Source organism: Microcaecilia unicolor, chromosome 7, assembly GCF_901765095.1.
Source record: "Microcaecilia unicolor chromosome 7, aMicUni1.1, whole genome shotgun sequence".
Lineage (NCBI taxonomy): Eukaryota > Metazoa > Chordata > Amphibia > Gymnophiona > Siphonopidae > Microcaecilia > Microcaecilia unicolor.
In genome coordinates, this window is record NC_044037.1 from 122,479,191 (window position 1) to 122,505,412 (window position 26,222).

Here is a 26,222-nt window from a genome sequence, read left to right on the forward strand (position 1 = left end):
AAAATGCTCATTACTCGGCAATCGGAGGTTGACGACGTCCAAATCTGCCTGCATCACAAAGCGATGTATTTGGAAAAGTACGAAATGCAGCAAAAGTCGGGCTGCAACCCATTCGACAAACAAAATCACATAGTTAAACATGGACTGTTGAAAGTCGATCTAGCCATGTCTGATGATTTGAAAAAATTGAAAGCAAATGTGAAGCCGGGCCAAAAAAATGTGTTCCAAGTGTAAAGCCAAATATGTTTCTATGGTCAAAAGCAAGGCAGAGTCATCGTCAACAGAAAATTACGATATGGACATTTCAGACACTCTTGATCAAAGTTTAACTGATTTGGGGACTTTTCCATTAAAAATTCGGAGGTTGGCCAGTAGGGATAAAAGTGGATATGTGAAACGAAAAATTGAATGCGTGCAGAAAGTGGTAGCAGAAAAAAATCATGGTAGCCACTGCAGTATTAGCCGAAGATATTGGACAGACTAGCAAGTCGACTGCTAAGGAATGCCTGTCATGCCAAGATTACACTGACCTAATCGAAGATGTGAAAACGAAAATTAAAATATCCAATAGATCCATGAAAATTCAATTATTGACTTTGGCCCCAAAGAGTTGGTCAATACCAGTGACAGCAAAAACGTTTAGCGTTTCAGAACGTATGGTTAAAACAGCGCAAAAATTAAAGCAAGAGAGAAGCATGTGTGCACTACCGGATGCAAAAGTTGGCAAACTGCTACCAAAGGCAATCGCCGACAAAGTTCGAGATTTCTACGAGGATGATGAATTTAGCAGGATGTGCCCTGGTAAAAAAGATTTTGTTTCTGTTCGGCTTGATGGCATCAAGGTTCAAAAACAAAAGCGGTTGCTACTGTGCCATCTGAAAGAACTGTATGTAGCATATCTAAACAAATATGATGCTGAAATTGGTTTTTCCAAATTCTGTGAACTCAGACCAAAGTGGTGTGTTACTGTTGGTGCCTCGGGCACACATTCCGTCTGTGTCTGCACCATCCATCAGAATGTTAAGCTTATGCTACAAGGTGCCAACTTTAAAGAAGACTACAAGATGTTTATGGGAAAGGCAGTTTGCGATCTGGATGCCAAAGATTGTATGTTGCAGCGATGCCAAAACTGTCCTGATAAGCAGATAAGTGGAACTAGATTTTTGGAATAACGGTTCTCATCCCACTATTAGTGTATATGATATATTTATATACACTTTTGATAGTTTGTACCCCTGGCACAGCCTGAGGGCGAAACGTGGCCACGTCGGGTATTGTTCTAATAAATGTATTTGATTCTTCTGCTTTGTTGTTTTTTATATACTGTTTTGTAAGCAGTTGTGTGCCTTTTTGCTTTTTTGTTTTTTACAATGCGCAGTGCATCCATTCGTCGCTTATTATATCAATAAAGATGGCGTGCTTCAAATTGTCAACTGCTGCGTAATTTCTGATCATATCCAACATGATACGGTTTCCATGCACATGTTCATTTAGAAGTTGATTGAGTTTTTGACAAATAAAACGAAGATTACAAGAATATACTACTTTAGTGACGGTTCAGCAGCACAATACAAAAATTACTAAAATTTTGTCAATCTGTGCAATCACAAGAATGATTTTGAAATTGAGGCCGAATGGAACTTCTTTGGCACGAGTCATGGCAAGTCACCATGTGATGGAGTTGGTGGCACGACTAAACGTTTGGCTGCTCGAGCCAGCCTCCAGTGACCATTAACCGACCAAATACTGACGCCAATAGATCTGTTTAACTTTTGTGACAAAAGCATTCATGGAATTAAATATATGTATGTTCTGACTGAAGAAATCCAAGAAAACAGGATGCTGCAAGAGGAAAGATGAAAAGCTAGCTGCACAATAGCTGGCACAAGAGATCACCAGTTTGTGCCAGTTGATTCGAATTTGATTTCTGTCAGCAAAGTTTTAAATGACACGATTAACTTTGTGGCCAAAATTTCCGATATCGTCGATCCTAATTTAAAATTGGCCAAACTATTGCCTGGTTGTTACGTTGCCTGCATTTATGACAATAAGTGGTGGGTAGGCAACGTTGTAGAAATTTCCATCGAACAAAATGATGCATTGTTAACATTTATGCATCCACCAGGCCCGGCTCATTCATTTTATTGGCCTGAAAGAAAAGATGTTTGTTGGGTTCCAGCACAACATCTTATTTGTGTGCTTCCAGCGCCATCAGTTACGTCGTCAGACCGCCAGTATCAATTCCCAGAAGTGACACTAAAGAAAGTGGCTCGTAAATTCAATAATAAATAAGCAATCGTTTGAATTTGGCAGTTCATACTAACATTACGGACTTCGGCTTGGGAACCATTTAAGATACCCACTTTAGGCTTAGGAACCTAGGATAAGCTGCCCAATCGTCGGCTTGGGAACCAGACAGATACCCACACAAGGCTTTGGAACCTTGATGAAGAAGCCAAACTATAGGCTTGGGATCCTCATTCAAGAAACCCACCCGTGGCTGATATTGCACAGCTATCGGGCGTGACCCTTATGGCGATGGGGTTACTGGTTCAAGTTCCTGAACTGGTAGTGACAATGTCACCATGGACCAACGCAATTTAGGTACTAATAATGTCTGTATAAAACAAAAATAGAATGCATGTGATGTTGAGATAGCAACGTCCTCAACTTTGTCCCTATTTCTAGGGCCTTATATGCCAGCGATGAAAAACCAACCCTACTTTTTTAAGGGGTTTGAAACATGCTCTTTCTAATGAAAATGATTAAAAAGAGTTTCCAGATGGTCTTTTTTTTGTAAAAGTGGGCTAAAAATACCCTATTTTGGGCGTTTTTGCAAAAATCAACTTTACACTCAATTTGTGAACTAACGGAAAATATTAGGAGAATGAAATTTTATATTTGAAAACCTTGTGTTAAGTTGTTGTGTGCAAAGTTTCACGTTTATCACACCTTTAATTCCAGAGATAAAAAAAGCCAAACTTTACAATTTTTTTGTGCCGCAAATTTTTCAGACCACGTTTGCTCCAAGTTTTCTTCATGGAAATCGCTCATGAAGATTTTTTATTATTTTGTTTAATAGAGCGCAAAAAGTTGTACAAGATGGCCAAGTTTTGTTTCTCTCAACAAAATATTGCCGGAGATAGTGTCTCAAAGTTGCCGAAATCTCGGAGTCATGGAAGGCTCCAGTATGGGGTCAAACAGATGACTATATCTCAGCAAGTATTGCATCGGCGAACGTAAAACTTTACCAATGTTAATTGGTGACGTATGAATGTTCACAGAAAATTTCATCGAAATCCGTGATGGTCGAGCAGGGCACTTCTCTGAAATCAGACCACATGACATGGAATGACCCATGAATCAAATAGATTGAAAATTCTGCAGGGAACAAAACACATCTTGGAATCACTGTGGATTGAAATTCCATGTGTAAAGAGGAAAAGGATAGTGATAGGAGTGTACTACCGTCCGCCTGGCCAGGATGAACAGATGGATGCAGAAATGTTAAAGGAAATTAGGGACGCAAACAAACTGGGCAATACAATAATAATGGGTGGTTTCAATTACCCCGATATAGACTGGGTAAATGTAACATTGGGACACGCTAGGGAAGTAAAATTCCTCGATCTGGTGGAGAGACTGAGCAGCCTGATACGACCTCACGAGTGGTCTCTCAATATGGGCATAGCTCACAAGATCTTTTGAGAGTGGGGCTTTCCTTCCCTGTATCTTTCTGCCACTCGTCTCAACAACAGTCCCTCAGGTCTGCGTCAGACTCAGATGTGGGGCCTTCTGTATGTGTATTCTCCAGTCCCTCTAATAGGGAAGAGACTGCTGAAACTCGATATTGATCAGGGAATCATGATCCTCATTGCGCCTTATTGGCCACAGCAGATTTGGTTCCCGCTTCTTGTGGAGTTGTCCTCTGAAGAAGCTTGGAGATTGAAGTGTGATCTGACCCTCATTGCACAGAACGAGGTGTCTCTTCTGCATTCCAACCTCCAATCCTTGACTCTCATGGCTTGGATTTTGAGAGCATAAAACTTAAACATCTCTTCAGCTGCCTGAAGGTGTCTCCAAGGTATTGTTGGCTTCCAGGAAAGACTCCATTAAGCGGTTTTATGCTTTCAAATGAGAGAGGTTTGCCGTCTCATGTTAGGCCACAACCCTAGATCCTTTCACTTATCCTACACAAAAACTGCGTGAGTACCTTTCTACATCTCTCTGAGTCTGGGTTGAAAACCAACTCTGTAAGGGTCCACCTCAATGGAATTAGCGGTTGTCATTTTCATCAAGAATGCTAGCTCATCTCTGTACAGCCTCTAATTATTTTTCATTTTTTACAAGATTTGCTTCTGTCAAAGCTCCTTATTAGAACTCCGACTGTGTCATGGGACTTCGTCATTCTCATCCATTTGATAAAAGCTCCTTTTGAGCCACTTGATTCCTGTCATCTGATGGACCTGACCTGAAAGGTCTTATTTTTGGTGGCAGTCACTTCAGCTCGTAGAGTTGTCCAGCTGCAGTCTCTAGTAGCTGATATACCTTACACAATTTCATCATAACAAAGTACTTCTCCACATGCATCCTAAGTTTCTTCCTAAGGTGGTGTTGGAGTTCCATCATAACCAGTCATAGTTGGCCTGCTAACATTTTTCTCAATTTGCCCATCCTGGTGAATGTGCACTGCACACCTTGAACTGCAAGCATTCTATCTGGAGTAACCTAAAGCCCATACAGTCCACCCAGCTCTTTGTTTCCTTTGACACAAACAGGATGGGGTCAGCCATTGGTAAACATACTTTATCCAGTCAGCTAGCGAACTGCATCGCCTATGCTTATTCCCATGCTGTGCTATTGAGGGGTATGTCACAGCCCACAATATCAGGTCCATGGCTGTGTCCGTGGCCCACTTGAGGTCATCCTCTATTGAAGAGATTTGCAAAGCTGCAACATGGTCTTCAGTCCACACATCACATCTCATTACTGTCTTGAGCAGAATACCCTCCATGATAGCCAGTATGGTCAGTTAGTTCTACAGAATTTGTTCACAATAGGACTGTTTTTATTAGTGTTGTTGGCCTTGCCTTTGCAAGTACCCATTGACTCTAGCTGGTTATTTTTGGTGAGCCTAGTTGCTAAGGATTTCCAAATGTGAAAACTATAGGCCTGCTTGTCCTCTGAGAAGGCAAAGATATTCATTTGTGGCAGGTGTTCTCCAAGGACAGCAGGGCATATGTTTTCACATTTCCTCCCACCTCCCCTAGGAATTGTATTCTCTATGCCTTTTTTATGGAAAACTGAGGGTCCTGCATGAGTTTGGTGGGTGGTATTGCACGAGCACATGCGTAGTCGGGTCTGCCTAAAGCTTCCAGAAGTTGTTAGAATTGTGGACAGCGTCCACATCGGGGTTCCATCTTTGATGTCACCCACATGTGAGAACTTTTGTCCTGGTGTTCTCTGAGAACACCTGCTACAGGTGAGTAACTTCACTTCATATGCCACATATATGTTAAACTCTATATAAAGAATCTAGGTGAAGTTTTAAAAGTCTTAATAAATGCATTTTTTGAACTGATATTTTAATAGTTTCATTTGGAATATGAGCTCATCAAATGACTGTTTTATCCTCACAGTTCTCCCAGCCCGAAAAGCAAACACAAGGCTAAGGAGAAGAAACGGAGAAGGTATGGAAGCTGAATGGGTTATGTTAGCATGACAGTTTCCCATCTTAAGTTTGATGTCATAAGAGGTATCAAAAGGAGAAAGCAGCTAAAATAGTAACATTCATCCGCAGCTTAAGTAGGAGCTACTCCTTTAATTTAATATTGGTCTGGAATCCACAGGCTGTAGATTAAAATCTGAAAATACCTGGCTTTTGAATTAGGGCGCAGCACTTCACAATGTTATTAGTAGATGTGTAATTATGAAAGTAAATGGGGAGAAAACAAGATTTGCTCATAATTACAACACTTGTATTAATGTTAGTAAGGTTAAGATAACAATCAAAGTAGGTGTGTTTCAGACTTGAGAAGCAGTAGTTTGAGCAGTAGTTTGAGGATAGTGTGTCAAAATAGAGCTTGTAAGCAACATGGAATCCTGAGGATAACATCTATATCTGTATGTGTGTGTATGTATATGTATATAGTCATTCCGTGTCAAGTGGACCAATTTTAAAGGTCGTCCCCACCTCACCATCTCAGATTTTGATGAAATTTGGTACATAGTTTCTTTATGATAAAAAACTAAGCTGTGTGAAATTTTAGTTCAAAAGACTAAAAATTGGAGGTTCTAGGGGACCTCAAGTAAAGGGTTGCAAAATGTCGCCTGAGCAAAAATGACATTTTGGGCCAACTTCCAGAAGCTGTAAAACTGGAAGTTTTAGTAGTACAAGGGGGATATTTGGAGAACCTGCACTACTTTTAGGGCTTAATGAACTGGCAAAACCCCATGTTCCTAGTCCTCTTACGTTTTGAATGGTTTAGGCTCAAACTTTGCCAAAAAAACGGCAAAAATCAATTTACAGCGATGTTGAGGCTGCTGTAGTTTCTAAACTAGTTGGCCTTTCAGGTTGATTACTTTGCCAAAAAAACCGGCAAAAATCAATTTACAGCGATGTTGAGGCTGCTGTAGTTTCTAAACTAGTTGGCCTTTCAGGTTGATTTTTGGTAGGTGTACTAAATGCACGGCTGTAATGAGGCATTCCAATTTGCAGCACTTTTCTTCAAGTGGTTGAAAAATTATAAGCGTTCAAAGTTGGTATAAAAAGCATTTTTGCCCATTTTGGGCTATCTTTGATGCCCTTGATCTCCAGTGGGACAGCTTCAATATTCTTTCTTTTAGCACCATTAGAAAGAGCAGATTTCTTTCTATCAGAATATGTAGTTTTCAATTTGGAGTCTCTCCATATAAGGATTGCAAAAAAAAGTGTTTTTTGGCCAGTATTGTTGAATGATAGATGAAACGGATATAGGGCCCATCGATGTTTCTAATTGCTGTCTAAGTCACTCAGTTGCTTTAAGCATGCGTTGGTCCATGGTGGCTACGCCACTACCAATTCAATAGGAAGTGGCAACCTCATCGCCAAGAGGTCACGCCCGATAGCCAGGCAAGTCCAGCCACTTGGCACAGGTTCCCAAGCCTGAAGGTGGGCATCTTACTTGAGGTTCCCAAGCCTCATTTGGTTGTCTTTGCCTAGTTTCTCAAGCCTAATGGGGGTGTCTTAATGGTTCCCAAGTAAAACCTCAGTGCTGAAGTGACAAGAAGTTTTCACTGATAAGTTTCACTGCTGTTTCTGGAAATGTATACTGTCATCCAAGTGCTGTAGTTGCTGGTACTGGAAGAACTGCTAGAATATGCTGTTCAGAAATCCAACAAGAATCTCTTCTGCTAGGCCAATGAAATGATCGTGCAGGCCCGCTTGGATGCATAAAGTTGACCAAGGCATCATGTTCTTCAAATGATGTGTCACAGACATTGCCAATCCACCATTTGTTGTCATAAACACAGGCAACATACTGCCCAGGCTGAAGTTGAGACACATTTATGCCAGGTACACTCACTGGGTCATCTGACTGACAAAGTTTGACAACAAATGAGGAGGAATCATTTGACACTCTACTGACTGAAATTTGGTTCAAGTCAATGGGAATAAACTGGTGATTTTCACGAGTTCCAGCAACTGTGGAAGCTTTACTGAATCTTTCCTCTTGTGCAGATCTTGAAGATTCAATTTCATCCTTGGAAACAAAAATGAACTTGATTTTATTTATTTTTTGATCACAAAATTCAAACAAGCCTTGTGCTGTGAGAATTTGGCTATTTTTAGGTCGTTGCAAACTAGCCTGAGCAGCTAGTTGCTTTGTTGTACCACCTATGGCATCACATGGTGACTTGTCATGGCTTGTGCCAAAGAAATTCCACTGTGCACTTATTCCAAATTCTGTTTGATGATAGCACAAGTTGGCAAAGTTTTTGAAGTTCTTGTATCAGAGTTTGATTTTAATTTACTTTTTGGAGCAATATTCTCTTGTTGTTTGTTCCCCTGATACGTCAGTGACAGACCCCTGAGGAAGGCTTTATGCCTAAACATGGCCAGTGTAGGGTCAGCATTGTTTACGGATTTGGTGGATCAGACTGTACATGCATTTGTTATACTGTTGAAGTATAAAGAGTTTTTAGAAGTTTTGGACTTCTCTTCCTTAACTGACATCCCTGGAATATTACTCTTCTACCTTGTTGTTTCTCTTTGATTCCTGTGGAAGCTTTGTGTTCCTCCCTTCTTGCTGCAGTAGGTAAATTACCAGAACCATCTCTCTGCTCTGAGGCATGCACTTTGATGGAGAATGAAGTAGATACAATGGTGCTTTCGCACAACACTCTGTATCATACCTTTTTCATTGTCAAACAAGATTCCAAGGACACTCTTACACACAGAGCAGGTTAAGCAGAAATCTCCGTGCTTTTGTGCCTTTTTAGGTCTTAGCTTCAAGTACACTGAATAATCTGACTGCCGCTGCTGCTCCTGGGTCTTTCCATACCAATGCTTTTGGTGCAGATTATGTCAAATCAAAGAGGTTTAATCAACCTCAATTATCAGAGGGTGATAGGTTAAGGTGAAATACTTCTGCAGATGTCATAATTAGGCACATGATGGCCTATGATCAGACAACATATGCAATCCTTGTGATTATCAGTCTTGGATATCTTTTGACTGCACATCAGGCACCACTTAGGTCATCAGCCTGCTCCTGTGATGATGTGAAGAAAAATCATTGCTGTAAAATTAAAGGATGAAATAAAACAAATACAACCTCCCCCCCCCCCCCCCCCCCACCACCAAAACTAAAGCAGTTTCCATGGAAGAATGAATATCCCACATCCAACCTGCTGTCAAAAAATGTACTTGAAATGCTGAAAAGCTCTAGCTAAATAGTTTAGGAGCCGCAGCAAGACTTGTATTCGGAAAAACAAGATATGAAAGTGCTAAAACCTAAGGGAAAGATTACAGTGGCTTCAAAGAACGCATTGCGTTCAAGGTATGCTGTTTAGTTCATAAAATCATTCATGGAGATGCCCCAGCCTACGTTAGACCTGGTAGACTTACCACCCAGGAACGCTAAAAGGACATCCCGCACATTCCTTAACCTTCACTTCCCCAGTTGTAAAGGCCTAAAATACTAACTAACGCATGCACCAAACTTTTCTTACATAAGTACACAGTTATGGAACGCACTGCCCCGCAACATAAAAACTACTTATGAACCATATAATGTTCGCAAATCCCTGAAGACCCACCTCTTCAACAAGGCATATCAACTAGATCAGCAACTATAAATGTATTATCTCACCACCTTATCTACTATCTGCACTGTTATTGCTTATATCTACTCTCTCTCGCTTACGATATTCTTTGACATTCCCAACTACCTATTATAAGCACTGTTTAATACTTATATCTATTTGTTCTAATTTGATTAAGCTACGCTGTATACAACACTAACTGTTTTTCTCCTAATCCATTCTCTACCAATAATGACACATTGTAAGCCACACTGAGCCTGCAAAGAGGTGGGAAAATGTGGGATACAAATGCAATAAATAAAAATAAATGGATCACAAGAAAACAAATGAAGGCATTTAACTGGGTCAGCAGACAAAAACAAAAAGCTAAGGCAGTCACACAACAGCAGAGAGCTGGGAATACCGTGCATATCGAGAAAATCCTTTTTATGTTTTCTACTATTTTCTGCCTCAGTACCAATAGAAATATTACCTAGTCGCATAGCTGATATATCCTGCTTATCTATGAAGAAAAAGGATCATGACCTATAAAAAAAATCCATAAGGAGCCTCAACAATTCTGGTTATTTTTACTTATTTACCACAAGGTGTTTTTTTTTTTAATGAAGTAGGGGATGGGACTTGATATACCACCTTTCTGTGGTTTAAATCAAAGCGGTTTACATATCATATACAGGCACTTATTTAGTACCTGCGGCAAGTCATTCCTAAGCTCACTGCATTTTAATTCCATTCCTTTAAAATGTTTATAAATTTTACTATCCAAAAGGTCCATCACTCAAGGATGGAAGTGATCCAGGATACTACTGGCATGACAACATTCCAACAGTTGGCCATGTTGCTCCATTCTGCTGCTCTGCAAGTAACTAGGATTCTGAGGCTTGGAATTCTGACAGCCATGCCACTCAGCACCACTACCCAGTTGCTTCCCCTTAGCCAGATCTCCCTGTGGACTACAAGACTCTGCCAGAGTAGAAAAGCTTTGTCAACTGTCAAAGTCTGGATGCCAGGGCTCATAACTGGATGGAAAAGTAAGCAGCGCTCTATACTAAATGCCTTCTGCTGTACATGCGCACAAGACAGTGAAACAGATTCACACAGTACAACAGGCTTTTTATATTTATAAATATATCTACACACACATCTATCTATAATCTATATATAGCTGCATTTTGATTAAAATTTTGATCACGAGATTAAAGGCGGGGGGGGGGGGCATAGCCACCTGTCTATTGGAGGGGGCCGGGGCCATGCATTTCCTCCCCCCCCCCCCCCCCCCCCCCAAACACTTTAGATCATCATACCTTTGCTGGTGGGGATGCCAAAAATAAATTTATTTTATTTATTTATTTATTTATTGCATTTGTATCCCACATTATCCCACCTCTTTGCAGGCTCAAATTCAGTGCCAAAGCCGTCCCCTTCCTCCTTGTACTGCCACAGGAGTAAGGAAGTCAGTGGGGTTCACTTACCTTGAACCTTTGGGATTCTTAGAGCTGGTTTAGTTTAGCAGCAGTCTGCCTGTGTTCTAAAACTTTTCTTACTAAACTGTTTAAGGGACTGACACTGTTAGAGTCCTAAAACTTTTCTTCTATAACTGTTTGAGTATACATCTTATCTAAAACTTTAAGAGGAAAAAAAAACACCTTTCTTTTGCTGTGGGTCTATCCTATTCCTTAATCTAAAATTGCTAGTTTTACAACTTTGGGCTAGAAGGTTTTTCTTTAAATTGTATTGAATTGCTGTGCTGCTGATTTCCTATTCTTTGTGCTGAAATCGTGTGTTTGTGTGTGTGTGGGGGGGGGGGGGGGGGGGGGCGCTCTCTGGGGCTGTGCTTTTCTCTACCCAGTGAAGTGAGCCATTTCATTTGCATTAACAGATAGAGTCTAGCGGGCACTGCAGGATCTGGTTTTCATTTACCCCCCCCCCCCTCCTCTAGGACAACTTTACATTTATAGCAGGTGCTGTAATTAGACTAATAAGCTAGGAGTGCTCTTACATTACTATACATTACCATTAATTACCATTTAAGCAGTTAACACAACAGGGATAATACAATATCCTATATAAACTACAGAACACTTGTATCTTACTAACATTCTTAATACTATAGCTAACTCGTATAAGATTTAAAAACACTAAGATGGAGTCAGCAGTCCAGCAGCGGGAGGGGTGCTACCCAGTCTTTTGCATTGTGTCACATGTATGATTATCTCCCAGTTGGTGTGAAGTCATATGTGTGTGCCCGGTGCAAAGAGCTCCTAGCTCTCAGAGAACAGGTCCGTTCTCTCGAGGCTAGAGTTCAAGACTTGGTAGAGATGAGGGAGATAGAGCAGTACATAGATCAGACCTACAGCAATGTTGTAGAGAGGTCCCACCTCCAGTCAGGTAGCCCCTGTGCTACTTCAGAGGAGAGAGGTCTCCTGGAAGGAGAGCATTCCCCTGGTGAAGTAGGAAATACTCCTGTAGCCAGGACCTGCCCACCAGAGGATGTATTATCCTCTCGCACCGAGGATATGTCTCCGATTACAGTCCACAGGGGAAAAGATAGGACCGCTGTTGTAGTTGGCGACTCAATCATTAGACATGTAGATAGCTGGGTGGCTGGTGGACGTGAGGATTGCCTGGTGACTTGCCTGCCTGTTGCGAAGGTGGCGGACCTTACGAGGCACCTAGACAAGATTTTAGATAGTGCTGGGGAGGAGCCGGCCGTCTTGGTACATGTGGGTACCAATGACGTAGGAAAATGTGGGACAGAGGTTCTGGAAGCTAAATTTAGGCTTTTAGGAAGGAAGCTCAAATCCAGATCCTCTAGGGTAGCATTTTCTGAAATAATACCTGTTCCACGCGCAGGGCCCAAGTGCCAGGCAGAGATCCGGAGTCTCAATGCGTGATGAGACGATGGTGTGGGGAAGAGGGTTTTGGATTTGTCAGGAACTGGTCAGCATACTGGGGAAGGGAGAGCCTATTTCAATCTGATGGGCTTCACCTTAACCTGGGCGGGACCAGGCTGCTGGCGTCAACTTTTAAAAAGGAAATAGAGTGGAGGAGTGGCCTAGTGGTTAGAGTGGTGGACTTTGGTCCTGGGGAACTGGGTTCAATTCCCACTGCAGGCACAGGCAGCTCCTTGTGACTCTGGGCAAGTCACTTAACCCTCCATTGCCCCAGGTACAAATAAGTACCTAAGCCGCATTGAGCCTGCCATGAGTGGGAAAGAGCGGGGTACAAATAAAAAAAAAAAAAAATAGAGCAGCTTTTAAACTAGAAATGGGGGGGGGGGGGGGGGGGGGGGGGAGGCAGACAGTCGCTCAAAAGTGCATGGTTCGGGATAAGGTATCTTTTGACGATATCACCCAGACAGGGAAGAAAAGGTTACTTGTAAGTAAGGATGTCAAAGAAATCGTAGTAGACCAGATGGCCTTAAATAAAATTAATAATGACCAGACAGAAGAAAACATTAATAATGCCATGTATTAAATGTAATATAAAACAGAACAAGCAGCATGCATTGAAATGTCTATACGCAAATGCCAGGAGCCTGAGACATAAGATGGAAGAGCTGGAGTACATTGCACACAATGAAAAATTGGATATTACTGGCATCTCTGAGACCTGGTGGAAGGAAGATAACCAATGGGACACAGTCATACCGGGCTACAAATTATATCGTAGCGATAGGGTAGATAGGATAGGAGGAGGGGTAGCACTGTATGTAAATGAGAACCTTGACTCAGGCTGCAAATATTGCAGGAGACAAAACCCCTATTGGAATCTTTGTGGATTGAAATTCCACATGAAAAGGGGAAAAGGACGGTGATAGGAGTGTACTACCATCCGCCTGGTGAGGACGAGCGGACGGATGCAGCAATGTCAAAGGAAATTAGGGAAGCGAATAAATTGGGCAATGTAATATTAATGGGTGATTTCAATTATCCACATATAGACTGGGTTAATGTAACATCGGTACACGCTAGGGAGGTGAAATTTCTTGATGAAATCAAGGACAGCTTCATGGAACAGCTGGTTCAGGAGCCCACAAGAGAAGGAAAAATACTAGACAGTCATTACTGGAGCTCATGATCTGGTGTGGGGGGTTACGGTGCGAGGGCCACTTGTTAACAGTGATCATAATATGATCAGTTTTGATATTGGCATTGAAGTAAGTGAACTTAGGAAGCTAGCACTTAACTTTAGAAAAGGTGATTATGACAAAATGAGAAAAACTGAAAAAAAAGACAAAGGTGCAGCTCGCAGTGTAAAAAACTTTCATCAGGCGTGGATGCTGTTTAAAAACACCATCCTGGAGGTATAGGACAAATATATTCCGCATATTAGAAAAAGGGGGAAAAAGACCAAACGTCAGCTGGCGTGGCTAAACAGTAAGGTAAAGGAAGTCATTAGAACCAAAAAACAATCATTCAGAAAGTGGAGAAGAGAACCAACTGAAGGTGGTAAGATAAAACATAAGGAACGTCAAGCCAAATGCAAAGTGGAGATAAGGAGGGCAAAAAAGGACTTTGAGAAAAAGTTAGCGTTAGAAGCAAAAATACATAGTAAAAATTTTTTTTAGATACATTAAAAGCAGGAAGCCGGCTAAAGAATCGGTTGGGCTGCTGGACGAAAATGGTGGTAAAGGGACGATCAGGGAAGACCAAGCCATAGCGGAGAAATTAAATGAATTCTTTGCTTCGGTGGATTTGGGAGGGACACCAGTGCCGGAAAGCATATTTGAAGCAGGTGAGTCGGAGAAAGTAAACGAATTCTCTGTAAACTTGGAGGATGTAATGGGTCAGTTCTGCAAACTGAAGAGTAGTAAATCACCAGGACCTGATGGTATTCATCCCAGAGTATTGATAGAACTGAAAAATGAACTTGTAGAGCTACTGTTAGTAATATGCAATCTATCCCTAAAATCGAGTGTGGTACCAGAAGACTGGAAGGTAGTCAATGTTACGCCGATTTTTAAAAAAGGTTCCAGAGGAGATCCGGGAAATTACAGACCGGTGAGTCTGACGTCGGTACCGGGCAAAATGGTAGAGGCTATTATCAAGAATAAAATTACATACAAAAACATGGGCTGATGAGACAGGCATATTTTCAAAGCACTTTGGAAGGCTAAGTTCCATAGGTTTCAATGGAACTTTGGGAGGCTAAGTGCTTTGAAAATGAGCTTGAAAGTCAGCACGGATTTAGTGAAGGGAAGTCTTGCCTCACCAATTTACTGCATATTTTTGAGGGGGTGAACAAACATGTGGACAATGGGGAGCAGGTGGATATTGTGTATCTGGATTTTCAAAAGGCGTTTGACAAATTGCCTCATGAAAGACTCCTGAGGAAACTTGAGAGTCATGGGATCGGAGGTATGGATTAAGAGCTGGTTGAAAGATAGGAAGCAAAGAGTAAGGTTGAATGGTCAGTATTCTCAGTGGAGAGGGGTAGTTAGTGGGGTCCCCCAGGGGTCTGTGTTGGGACCGCTGCTTTTTAACATATATATAAATGACCTAGAGTTGGACGTAACTAGTGAGGTAATTAAATTCGCAGATGACACAAAATTATTCAGGGTCGTCAAGTCGCAGGAGGAGTGTGAAAGATTACAGGAGGAGCTCGCGAGACTGGGGGATTGGGCGTGCAAGTGGCAGATGAAGTTCAATGTTGGCAAGTGCAAAGTGATGCATGTGGGTAAGAGGAACCCGAATTACAGCTATGTCATGCAAGCTTCCGCGTTAGGAGTTACGGACCTAGAAAGGGATCTGGGAGTCATCGTGGATAAGACGTTAATAACTTCTGCTCAGTGTGCTGCGGCAGCTAAGAAAGCGCACAGAATATTGAGTATTATTAGGAAAGGGATGGAAAACAAACATGAGGATGTTATAATGCTGTTGTATTGCTCAATGGTGCGACCGAACCTCGAGTATTGTGTCCAATTCTGGTCACCGCGTCTCAAAAAAGATATAAAGGAATTAGAAAAGATGCAGAGAAGGGCGACGAAAATGATAAAGGGAATGGAATGACTTCCCTATGAGGAAAGGCTGAGGTTAGGGCTCTTCAGCTTGGAGAAAAGGCGGCTGAGGGGTGATATGATAGAGGTCTACAAGATAATGAGTGGATTAGAGCGGACAGATTTGAAGCGTTTGTTTACACTTTCAAACAACAACAAAACCAGGGGACACAAGATGAAGCTAGAATATGGTTAATTTTACAACAAACAGGAGAAAGTTTTTCTTTACTCAGCGTGTAGTTAGACTCTGGAACTAGTTGCCAGAGAATGTAGTGACAGCAGCTGGCCTTACGGAATTTAAAGGGGGTTTGGACAGATTCATAAGTACATAAGTAATGCCATACTGGGAAAAGACCAAGGGTCCATCGAGCCCAGCATCCTGTCCACGACAGCGGCCAATCCAGGCCAAGGGCACCTGGCAAGCTTCCCAAACGTACAAACATTCTATACATGTTATTCCTGGAAATTTGGATTTTTCCAAGTCCGTTTAGTAGCGGTTTATGGACTTGTCCTTTAGGAATCCGTCCAACCCCTTTTTAAACTCTGCTAAGCTAACCTCCTTCACCACTTTCTCCAGCAACGAATTCCAGAGTTTAATTACACGTTGGATGAAGAAAATTTTTTTCGATTTGTTTTAAATTTACTACACTGTAGTTTAATCGCATGCCCCCTAGTCCTAGTATTTTTGGAAAGCGTGAACAGACGCTTCACATCCACCTGTTCCACTCCACTCATTATTTTATATACCTCTATCATGTCTCCCCTCAGCCGTCTCTTCTCCAAGCTGTATAGCCCTAGCCTCCTTAGTCTCTCTTCATAGGGAAGTCGTCCCATCCCCGCTATCATTTTAGTCGCCCTTCGCTGCACCTTTTCCAGTTCTACTATATCTTTCTTGAGATGCGGCGACCAGAATTGAACACAATACTCAAGGTGCAGTCACACCATGGAGCGATACAACGGCATTATAACATCCTCACACCTGTTTTCCATACCTTTCCTAATAATACCCAACATTCTATTCGCTTTCTTAGCCGCAGCAGCACACTGAGCAGAAGGTTTCAGTGTGTTATCGACGACGACACCCAGATCCCTTTCTTGGTCCGTAACTCCTAATGTGGAACCTTGCATGACGTAGCTATAATTCGGGTTCTTTTTTCCCACATGCATCACCTTGCACTTGCTCACATTAAATGTCATCTGCCATTTAGCCGCCCAGTCTCCCAGTCTCGTAAGGTCCTCTTGTAATTTTTCACAATCCTGTCACGATTTAACGACTTTGAATAACTTTGTGTCATCAGCAAATTTAATTACCTCGCTAGTTACTCCCATCTCTAAATCATTTATAAATATATTAAAAAGCAGCGGTCCTAGCACGGACCCCTGAGGAACCCCACTATCTACCCTTCTCCATTGTGAATACTGCCCATTTAACCCCACTCTCTGTTTCCTATCCTTCAACCAGTTTTTAATCCACAATAGGACATTTCCTCCTATCCCATGACCCTCCAATTTCCTCTGTAGCCTTTCATGAGGTACCTTGTCAAACGCCTTTTGAAAATCCAGATACACAATATCAACCGACTCCCCTTTGTCCACATGTTTGTTCACTCCTTCAAAGAATTGAAGTAAATTGGTCAGGCAAGATTTCCCCACACAAAAGCCATGCTGACGTGGTCTCAGTAATCTATGTCCTCGGATGTGCTCTGTAATTTTGTTTTTAATAATAGCCTCTACCATTTTCCCCGGCACTGACGTCAGACTCACCGGTCTATAATTTCTCGGATCTTCCCTGGAGCCTTTTTTAAAAATGGGTGTTACATTGGCCACCTTCCAATCTTCCGGTACCACGCTCGATTTTAAGGATAAGTTGCATATCACTAGCAGTAGCTCCGCAAGCTCGTTTTTCAGTTCTATCAGTACTCTAGGATGAATACCATCCGGTCCAGGAGATTTGGTACTCATCAGTTTGCCGAACTGCCCCATTACATCCTCCAGGTTTACCGTGAAGTCAGTAAGTTTCTCCGACTCGTCCGCTTGAAATACCATTTCCGATACCGGTATCCCACCCAAATCTTGCTCGGTGAAGACCGAAGCAAAGAATTCATTCAGTCTCTCCGCTACGTCTTTGTCTTTCTTGATCGCCCCTTTTACCCCTCGGTCATCCAGCGGCCCAACCGATTCTTTTGCCGGCTTCCTGCTTTTAATATACCAAAAAAAATTTTTACTATGTTTTTTTGCCTCTAATGCTATCTTTTTTTCATACTCCCTCTTGGCCTTCTTAATCTGCGCCTTGCATTTGCTTTGACACTCCTTATGCTGTTTCTTGTTATTTTCAGACGGTTCCTTCTTCCATTTTCTGAAGACGTTTCTTTTAGCCCTAATAGCTTCCTTCACCTCACTTTTCAACCAGGCCGGGTGTCTTTTGGACTTCCGTCTTTCTTTTCTAATTCGCGGAATATGTATGGCCTGGGCCTCCAGGATGGTATTTTTGAACAGCGTCCACGCCTGTTGTACAGTTTTTACTCTCTCAGTTGCCCCCTTAAGTTTTTTTTTTACCGTTGTTCTCATTTTATCAGTCTCCTTTTTTAAAGTTAAACGCTAACGTATTTGACTTTCTGTGTACAGTTACTTCAAGGTCGATGTCAAAACTGATCATATTATGGTCACTGTTATCAAGCGGCCCCAGTACCATAACGTCCCTCACCAGATCATCCGCTCCACTAAGGACCAAGTCTAGAATTTTTCCTTCTCTCGTCGGCTCCTGCACCAGTTGCTCCATAAAGCTGTCCTTGATTTCATCAAGGAATTGTATCTCTGTAGCGTGTCCCGATGTTACATTTACCCAGTCTATATTTGGATAATTGAAGTCACCCATTATTATCACATTGCCCATTTTGTTTGCGTCTCTGATTTCTTTTATCATTTCTGTGTCTACCTGCTCATCCTGGCGAGGCGGACGGTAGTACACTCCTATCACCATTTTTTTCCCTTTTATACATGGAATTTCAACCCACAGTGATTCAAGGGTGTGATTTGTGTCCTGCTGAATTTGTAATCTATCTCTCGTTAATATACAATGCTACCCCTCCACAAGTCCGGTCCACCCTATCATTACGATATACTTTGTACCCCGGTATGACAGTGTCCCACTGGTTATCCTCCTTCCACCAGGTCTCAGTAATGCCTATTATATCCAATTTTTCATTTAGTGCAATATATTCTGTCTCTCCCATCTTATTTCTTAGACTCCTAGCATTTGCATATAGACATTTCAGAGTATGTTTGTTGTTCTTATTTGCATGATGCTTAGTACCTGACACTATTGATTTGACATCTTTTGTCTGATCTTTAGTTGTATTTAAGGGCACCTGGCCTACCACGGTCTGTTGTGCAACCTCACTATCCAGAAACCCTATCTTCCCTGTTTGTGAGGTATCTTTGCAAGATACCTTTTCCCGAACCATGCGCTTTTGAGCGACTGTCGGCCTTCCCCCCATTTCTAGTTTAAAAGCTGCTCTATCTCCTTTTTAAATGCCAACGCCAGCAGCTTGGTCCCACCCTGGTTAAGGTGGAGCCCATCCTTTCGGAATAGGCTCCCCCTTCCCCAGAATGTTGCCCAGTTCCTAACAGATCTAAAACCCTCCTCCCTGAGGGAAAAGTCCATTAAGCATTATTAAATTTTTTTTTGTGTGTGTGGGGGGGGGGGGGGGGGGGGGGGAGGGGTTGCCGGGTTCTTGAAGCCTGGATTGGCCGCTGTCGGAGACAGGATTCTGGGCTTGATGGCCCTTGGTCTGTTCCCAGTATGGCTGTACTTATGTGCCTCCAGCTACCGATGCCAGCACTATTCATGCACGAACTGAGTATGCTTAGAGAGAGTGTCGGTGGCTGGAAGCATGCTGCTGACTTCCTCACTCCTGAGGAAGTAAGAGGAGGAAGGGGGTGACTTAGGCAGAGGATTTCTTTGATAGGTGGGGCTTCAGCTATCCCACCAGCCAATGAACAGGTACTGTAGCTTTGGAGGGGGCCTGAGCCTAGCGTGAAGGGGGCCCAGGCCTCCAAGTTCTCGCCACCCCCCCCCCCCCCCCAGTTGTGCCGCTGAATAAAAGTCCAATATCTTCCTTTCTCCTGATCTCTCCCCCCCCCCCCGAGTCTATATCTCCTCTTCCATCTTCTCTACCCCATATCCACTAGATCTGTCTCTCTCTCCTCTCCCTCCCTCTAAGCCCAACATATTTCCTTCTCTGTTCTCTCTGCTCCAGTTTGGCATCTCTCTCTGTATTCCCTTCCCCCTCTTCCATGCACAGTCCAGCAACTCTCCCTTCCCTTTTGGCCATATCCATGGTTCTCTCTCAATTCCCTCCCCTCCATGCACAGTGCCCGAGGTTCTCTCTCGATTCCCTCTCCCCCCCCCCCCCCCCCCCCACCCCACGGTGACCGTGTTTTACTTTCTCAATTCTCGCCATCCCACTAATCCCTACATGGCTCTCAAGGCTCTATCTCAATTCCCTCCCTCCCCCAACCCCCATAACTCTCTCTCAATTCCCTTCTTCCCCCCCAACCTTCACACGACATCCATGGTTTTATCTGATCTCCCACCGACCCCACACAGCATCCACAGTTCTCTTCGATTTCTCTCCCTCCCAACACCCACATGGCACCCACAGTCCGCTCAATTCCCTCCCTCCCTTCCAACCCCCCCCCCTCCCCCCAGTGCCCACGGTTCTCTCTGATTTCCCTCCCTCCCCCCAACTCCCACAAGACACCCGTGGTTCTCTCTCCATTCCCTCCCTCCCCCAAACCCCCACAGTACCCACGGTTCTCTCTCTCAATTCCCTCCCTTCCCCCTAACCCACACACAGTGCCTGTGGTTCTCTCTCTTCCCTCCCCCCACACGATGCTCATGGTCCTCTCCGTTTCCTCCCTCTCCCCCGCATAATCTGACATCTCTCCCTCCCCTGACCACGGCTATCAAGTTCCTTCTCTACCCCCCTCCCCCGCACTCGGGTACCTTTTTAAACAGCAAGTTTTCAGCCCTGCAGGTGAGCGGCAGACATATGCAAAGACTGCTTGTGGCCTAAACGGCATTTCCCTCTGACCTGGCACACCCCTTCTGAAAACAGAAGTTACATCAGAAGGGATGGGCCAGGTCAAAGGGAAAGGCCCAGTGCAGGCCGCAGGCAGCCTTTGTGTATAGCTGCCACTATCCTGCAGGGCCAAAGACAGTTTAAAAAGGTGAACCGAGGGGGGGAAGAGCGATTAACGTGCAGCCCTTTGATATATATATAGATAGATTTTAGATACATATAGAACTATATGCAGCCCTTCGAGATTTATATATATATATATATATATATATATATATAAAACCTGACAAAGCGCCTAGCATTAAAAACAAACACCAAAGTGCACCAGAAAAAAACGCTGATATGTCAAATGATAACCTGGCAAAATGCTGAGCAGTCAACCTACTCCCAGGTGACTTAACTCAAAAGTAAACTCAGCCTTGCATAAGGGGATACAGCTGCAGTCCTTTCCCAAGGATCCATTACTAAATCATCGATATAGTATTCTTGATTAACCAAGAGGGGATATCCTCATGCTGTGACCTTTTTAGTATTAGCCTCAGCAACCTTTCATTCTCCTAGGACAAGCAGGCTCTATTATTCTCACAAGTGGGTAGATGCAAATCCGCGTCGCCCATTCCGGCATTTAATGCCATAGAAAAAAGACAAGAGCTTTGAGGAGCGCGGGCGCCTCGCCCCACTGCACATGCACGAATGCCTTCCCACCCACCGCACAAACGCGACGCCCTCAGTTTCATTTTCTCTATGTGAGAAGCAGCTATCTTTTTTGCTTGCTCCTCACACATCCGGTCAGAGCTATTTTGAGTGCCTTTCTGCATTTTTTTTCCTACCTGCTGCTTTTCTTTATTTTTTTGCATTTCTTCTAAAAAAAATTATATCCCTTTTAGTCTTTTTAGCTTTTTACCTGCGTATAAGTTTCCTTTCTTTTCGACGCAGGCTTCTCTTACACCTTCTCGGTTGGGTCTCTGCTTTTGGACCTTTTTCCCCCCTTTTTTTCAGGCACCATCACAACTTAATTTAGCCGAAGCCATTTTCCTTTCATGTCCACGAAGACTCCCAGTGGCTTCAAGCGGTGTACCCTGTGCAGCAGGACATTTGAGGGGGGGGGGGGATGGGGGAAAAAACCACCCATTCTTGGTGTCTTCAGTGCCTTGGGCTCGACAATAGCCCTGCCAACTGTGTCCTTTGTCTTCGTATGAAAAAAAGGACCCAAATTTTCCGGGAGGCTTAATGCGATAAACTTTTTGGAGCCAGGTCTGCTTTTTCGATGTTGGCATTGGAATCGAGGTTGGAGGCGTTGGTGTCGACATCGTGTTGCATTAGTATCGGGAGCCATAGTAGACATGGCTGCTTTGAGGCCCCGAGACACTGGGAACAGTGAGGCGTTGAGGCCTTTCCCCCCTCCCCCCCCCCCCCCCCCCCCCCCCCTGGACCATCCATTGTCGGAGCCGACCCCGAGGCGACATGAGGATTTGACATTGTCCTCTTCGGCACCGAGGAACATGGGTGATGTGCATTGGGCGAAGGCCAAGAAATACCATCACCGATCACATGGTGCCGGGATTCAGCACCCGAGAAGCATTGATTCCAAGAGGACCGCTCTCCCTCTATCCAGGAGGTACTGTCCAACACCAAAGAGGAGCGCTTATGGGAATCAGAAGAGGATCCCAGGTACTTTTCTTCTGATGAGTCCTATGGGATTCCTTCAGAGCCTTCCCCTCCACATGTCTCCACCTGAGAGCTTCTCTTTCACCTCTTTTGTACAGGAAATGGCTAATGCCATTTCATTCCCCATAGAAGTGGAGGATGAGCCCAGGGCCAAGATGAACCAGGAGTTCTAGGGACTATGCCTCTGCTCCCCCAGGCAGAGAAGCTAGGACCCTTGACTCTTTGGGGAGAAAAATGTATCGGGCCTCTATGCTCATCACCCGTATCCAGTCGTACCAACTCTTCACGAGTGCTTACTTGAGGAACTCGGTGCAGCAGCTATCAAACTTGGTTGATGCACTCCCTCTGGAGCAGGCTGAGCCGTTTCACCAGTTGGTCATGCAGTAGAAGGCGTGTCGCAAGTTCTTGGCCAGGGGCACTTAAAACACTTTTGACATTTCATCCAGCATGTTTCTGACCTGGGCCATTCTGTCCAGCAGAGGTTGGTGGATGCCCCTTGCCGGGGGGATAATCTTTTTGGAGAGAAGGTTGAGGAGGTCGCTGACCAAATCAAAAAGCATACTTCACCGAGGAGGATTTGGGGGGGACACCGGTGCCGGAAAGAATATTTGAAGCGGGGGAGTCGGAGAAACTAAACAAATTCTCTGTAACCTTGGAGGATGTAATGGGTCAGTTCAGCAAGCTGAAGAGTAGTAAATCACCGGGACCTGATGGTATTCATCCCAGAGTATTAATAGAACTAAAAAATGAACTTGCGGAGCTACTGTTAGAAATATGCAATCTGTCCCTAAAATCGAGTGTAGTACCGGAAGACTGGAGGGTAGCCAATGTTACTCCGATTTTTAAGAAGGGTTCCAGAGGAGATCCGGGAAATTATAGACCGGTGAGTCTGACGTCGGTGCCGGGCAAGATGGTGGAGGCTATTATTAAGAATAAAATTGCAGAGCATATACAAAAACATGGACTGATGAGACAAAGTCAGCACGGATTTAGTGAAGGGAAGTCTTGCCTCACCAATCTAATGCATTTTTTTGAGGGGGTAAGCAAACATGTGGACAATGGGGAGCCGGTTGATATTGTATATCTGGATTTTCAGAAGGCGTTTGACAAAGTGCCGCACGAAAGACTCCTGAAGAAATTGCAGAGTCATGGAATCGGAGGTAGGGTATTATTATGGATTAAGAACTGGTTGAAAGATAGGAAGCAGAGAGTAGGATTGCGTGGCCAGTATTCTCAGTGGAGGAGGGTAGTTAGTGGGGTCCCGCAGGGGTCTGTGCTGGGTCCGTTGCTTTTTAATGTATTTATAAATGACCTAGAGATGGGAATAACTAGTGAGGTAATTAAATTCGCCGATGACACAAAATTATTCAGGGTCGTCAAGTCGCAGGAGGAATGTGAGCGATTACAGGAGGACCTTGCGAGACTGGGAGAATGGGCGTGCAAGTGGCAGATGAAGTTCAATGTTGACAAGTGCAAAGTGATGCATGTGGGTAAGAGGAACCCGAATTATAGCTAGGTCTTGCAAGGTTCCGCGTTAGGAGTTACGGATCAAGAAAGGGATCTGGGTGTCGTCGTCGATGATACGCTGAAACCTTCTGCTCAGTGTGCTGCTGCGGCTAGGAAAGCGAATAGAATGTTGGGTGTTATTAGGAAGGGTATGGAGTCCAGGTGTGCGGATGTTATAATGCCGTTGTATCGCTCCATGGTGCGACCGCACCTGGAGTATTGTGTTCAGTACTGGTCTCCGTATCTCAAAAAAGATATAGTAGAATTGGAAAAGGTACAGCGAAGGGCGACGAAAATGATAGTGGGGATGGGACGACTTTCCTATGAAGAGAGGCTGAGAAGGCTAGGGCTTTTCAGCTTGGAGAAGAGACGGCTGAGGGGAGATATGATAGAAGTGTATAAAATGAGTGGAATGGATCGGGTGGATGTGAAGCGACTGTTCACGCTATCCAAAAATACTAGGACTAGAGGGCATGAGTTGAAGCTACAGTGTGGTAAATTTAAAACGAATCGGAGAAAATTTTTCTTCACCCAACGTATAATTAGATTCTGCAATTCGTTGCCGGAGAACGTGGTACGGGCGGTTAGCTTGACGGAGTTTAAAAAGGGGTTAGATAGATTCCTAAAGGACAAGTCCATAGACCGCTATTAAATGGACTTGGAAAAATTCCGCATTTTTAGGTATAACTTGTCTGGAATGTTTTTACGTTTGGGGAGCGTGCCAGGTGCCCTTGACCTGGATTGGCCACTGTCGGTGACAGGATGCTGGGCTAGATGGACCTTTGGTCTTTCCCAGTATGGCACTACTTATGTACTTATGTACTTATGATGCTATGTCTTCTCTCTCCCGCCGGGTGTCTTCTGCAATTGCCTCCTCAACCAGGAGGTATTTTGGCAACTCGTGAAGTGCTCCCTATTACTACTCTAGGCATAGGTATACTCCCGGGGCTCGCCAGCCTGCTCAGGTTCCACAGCGTGCGCCCAAGGCCCCTGCCGCTCCCCAGCAAAAGCAAAGGACGACTTGCTGGTTTGGGGGGAGGTTAAAGTTTTTTCACCAAAGGTGGCCTCTCTTAACCTCCGACCGGTGGGTTCTTCAAGTAATCCGACTCGGGTACACCCTCAATTTTCTTTCCAACCCTCCAAATTGTCCACCGAGAGCCCATTCTTCCAGCTCTCAGCATAGGCAGGTACTTGCAGAGGAACTCTCTGCCCTTCTCAAGGCCCATGCAGTTGACCTCGTTCCACCAGGGGAAGAAGGACAGAGAATTCTGTTCCAGGTACTTCCTTGTGCAGAAAAAGATAGGGGGGATGCGTCCCATCCTAGACCTAAGGGCCCTGAACAAAATCCTAGTCTGAGAAAAGTTCAGGATGGTTTTTCTAGGCACTGTTTTTCCCATGAGTCAGGAAAACGATTGGCTATGCTCTCTGGACTTGAAGGATGCATATACACACAACCCGATACTTCCAGCCCACCAGAAGTGTCTTTCTTTTCAGCTGGGAACATGTCGCTTTCAGTACCGTGTATTGTCTTTTGGCCTGGCGTCAGCTCCCGGTCTTTACCAAGTGTCTTGCAGTAGTCGCAGCGTTGCTACGCAGACTGGGAGTGTGTGTGTTCCCTTATGTCGACAATTGGCTGGTGAAGAGCACCTCAGAGGAAGGTGCTCAGTAGTTCATGCGGATGACTATTCGGGTGCTGGAGCTACTAGGGTTTGTTATAAACTACCCCAAGTCCTATCCCCATCCTGTTCAAGAATTGGAGTTCATAGGAGTCCTGCTCGAGCCTACCTCCTGGAGACACGGGCGAACAATCTTGACTCCCTAGCATCCAAGGTTTGGGCATCGCAGCAGGTCATAGCTCAGCAGATATTGAGATTGTTGAGCCACATGGCTTCCACAGTGTACATAACACCCATGGCACACTTTCATATGAGATCTGCTTAGTGAACCCTAGCTTCTCAGTGGCATCAAGCCACTGGGGATCTAGAGAATGTCATCCAAGTGTCCCCGGAGATTGTACTCTGTCTTCACTGGTGGACAATTCGGTCCAATCTGACCTTCGGACTTCCATTCCAAATTCCTCAGCTGCAAAAAGTGCTGATGACGGATGCATCTCTCCTGGTATGGGGAGCTCATGTAGATGGGCTTCACACTTGAGGAGCTTGGTCCCTCCAGGAAACGAGTCATCAGATCAATCTCCTGGAGCTTAGAGCCATCTGGATCACTCTAAAGGCTTTCAGAGATTGGCTGTCCCATCAAATATTTCTAATCCAAACAGACAGGTTACCATGTATTACACCAACAAGCAAGGGGTGCACCGGATCTGACCCTCTGTGTTAGGAAGCCATCCAGATGTGACATTGGGCTCGCCAACACGGCATGTTTCTTCAAGCCACTTATCTGGCAGGCTTAAACAACGACCTGGCCGACAGACTAAGCAGGAGAATGCAACCACACGAGTGGTCTCTAAATATGGGCGTAGCCCGCAAGATCTTCCGAGCGTGGAGCACCCCCTCGGTAGATCTTTTTGCCACTCAGATCAACTGTAAAGTCCCTCAGTTCTGTTCCAGGCTTCAGGCCCATGACAGACTAGCATCAGATGCCTTCCTTCTGTGTTGGGGGACAGGCCTTCTGTATACGTATCCTCTGATACCTCTGGTGGG

General features: G+C 44.1%; 1 protein-coding gene across 3 annotated transcripts in view; it reads left to right on the plus strand.

Moving 5' to 3' along the window:
* Positions 1 to 26,222, plus strand: part of SRRM2 (serine/arginine repetitive matrix 2) — a 438,109-nt gene that overhangs the window by 113,782 nt on the left and 298,105 nt on the right. For all 3 annotated transcript variants that reach the window (XM_030209921.1, XM_030209923.1, XM_030209922.1), the window contains exon 8: positions 5,640 to 5,690. In XM_030209921.1, coding sequence (XP_030065781.1) covers positions 5,640 to 5,690 — 51 coding nt within the window. The remainder of the gene's footprint in view (positions 1 to 5,639; positions 5,691 to 26,222) is intronic.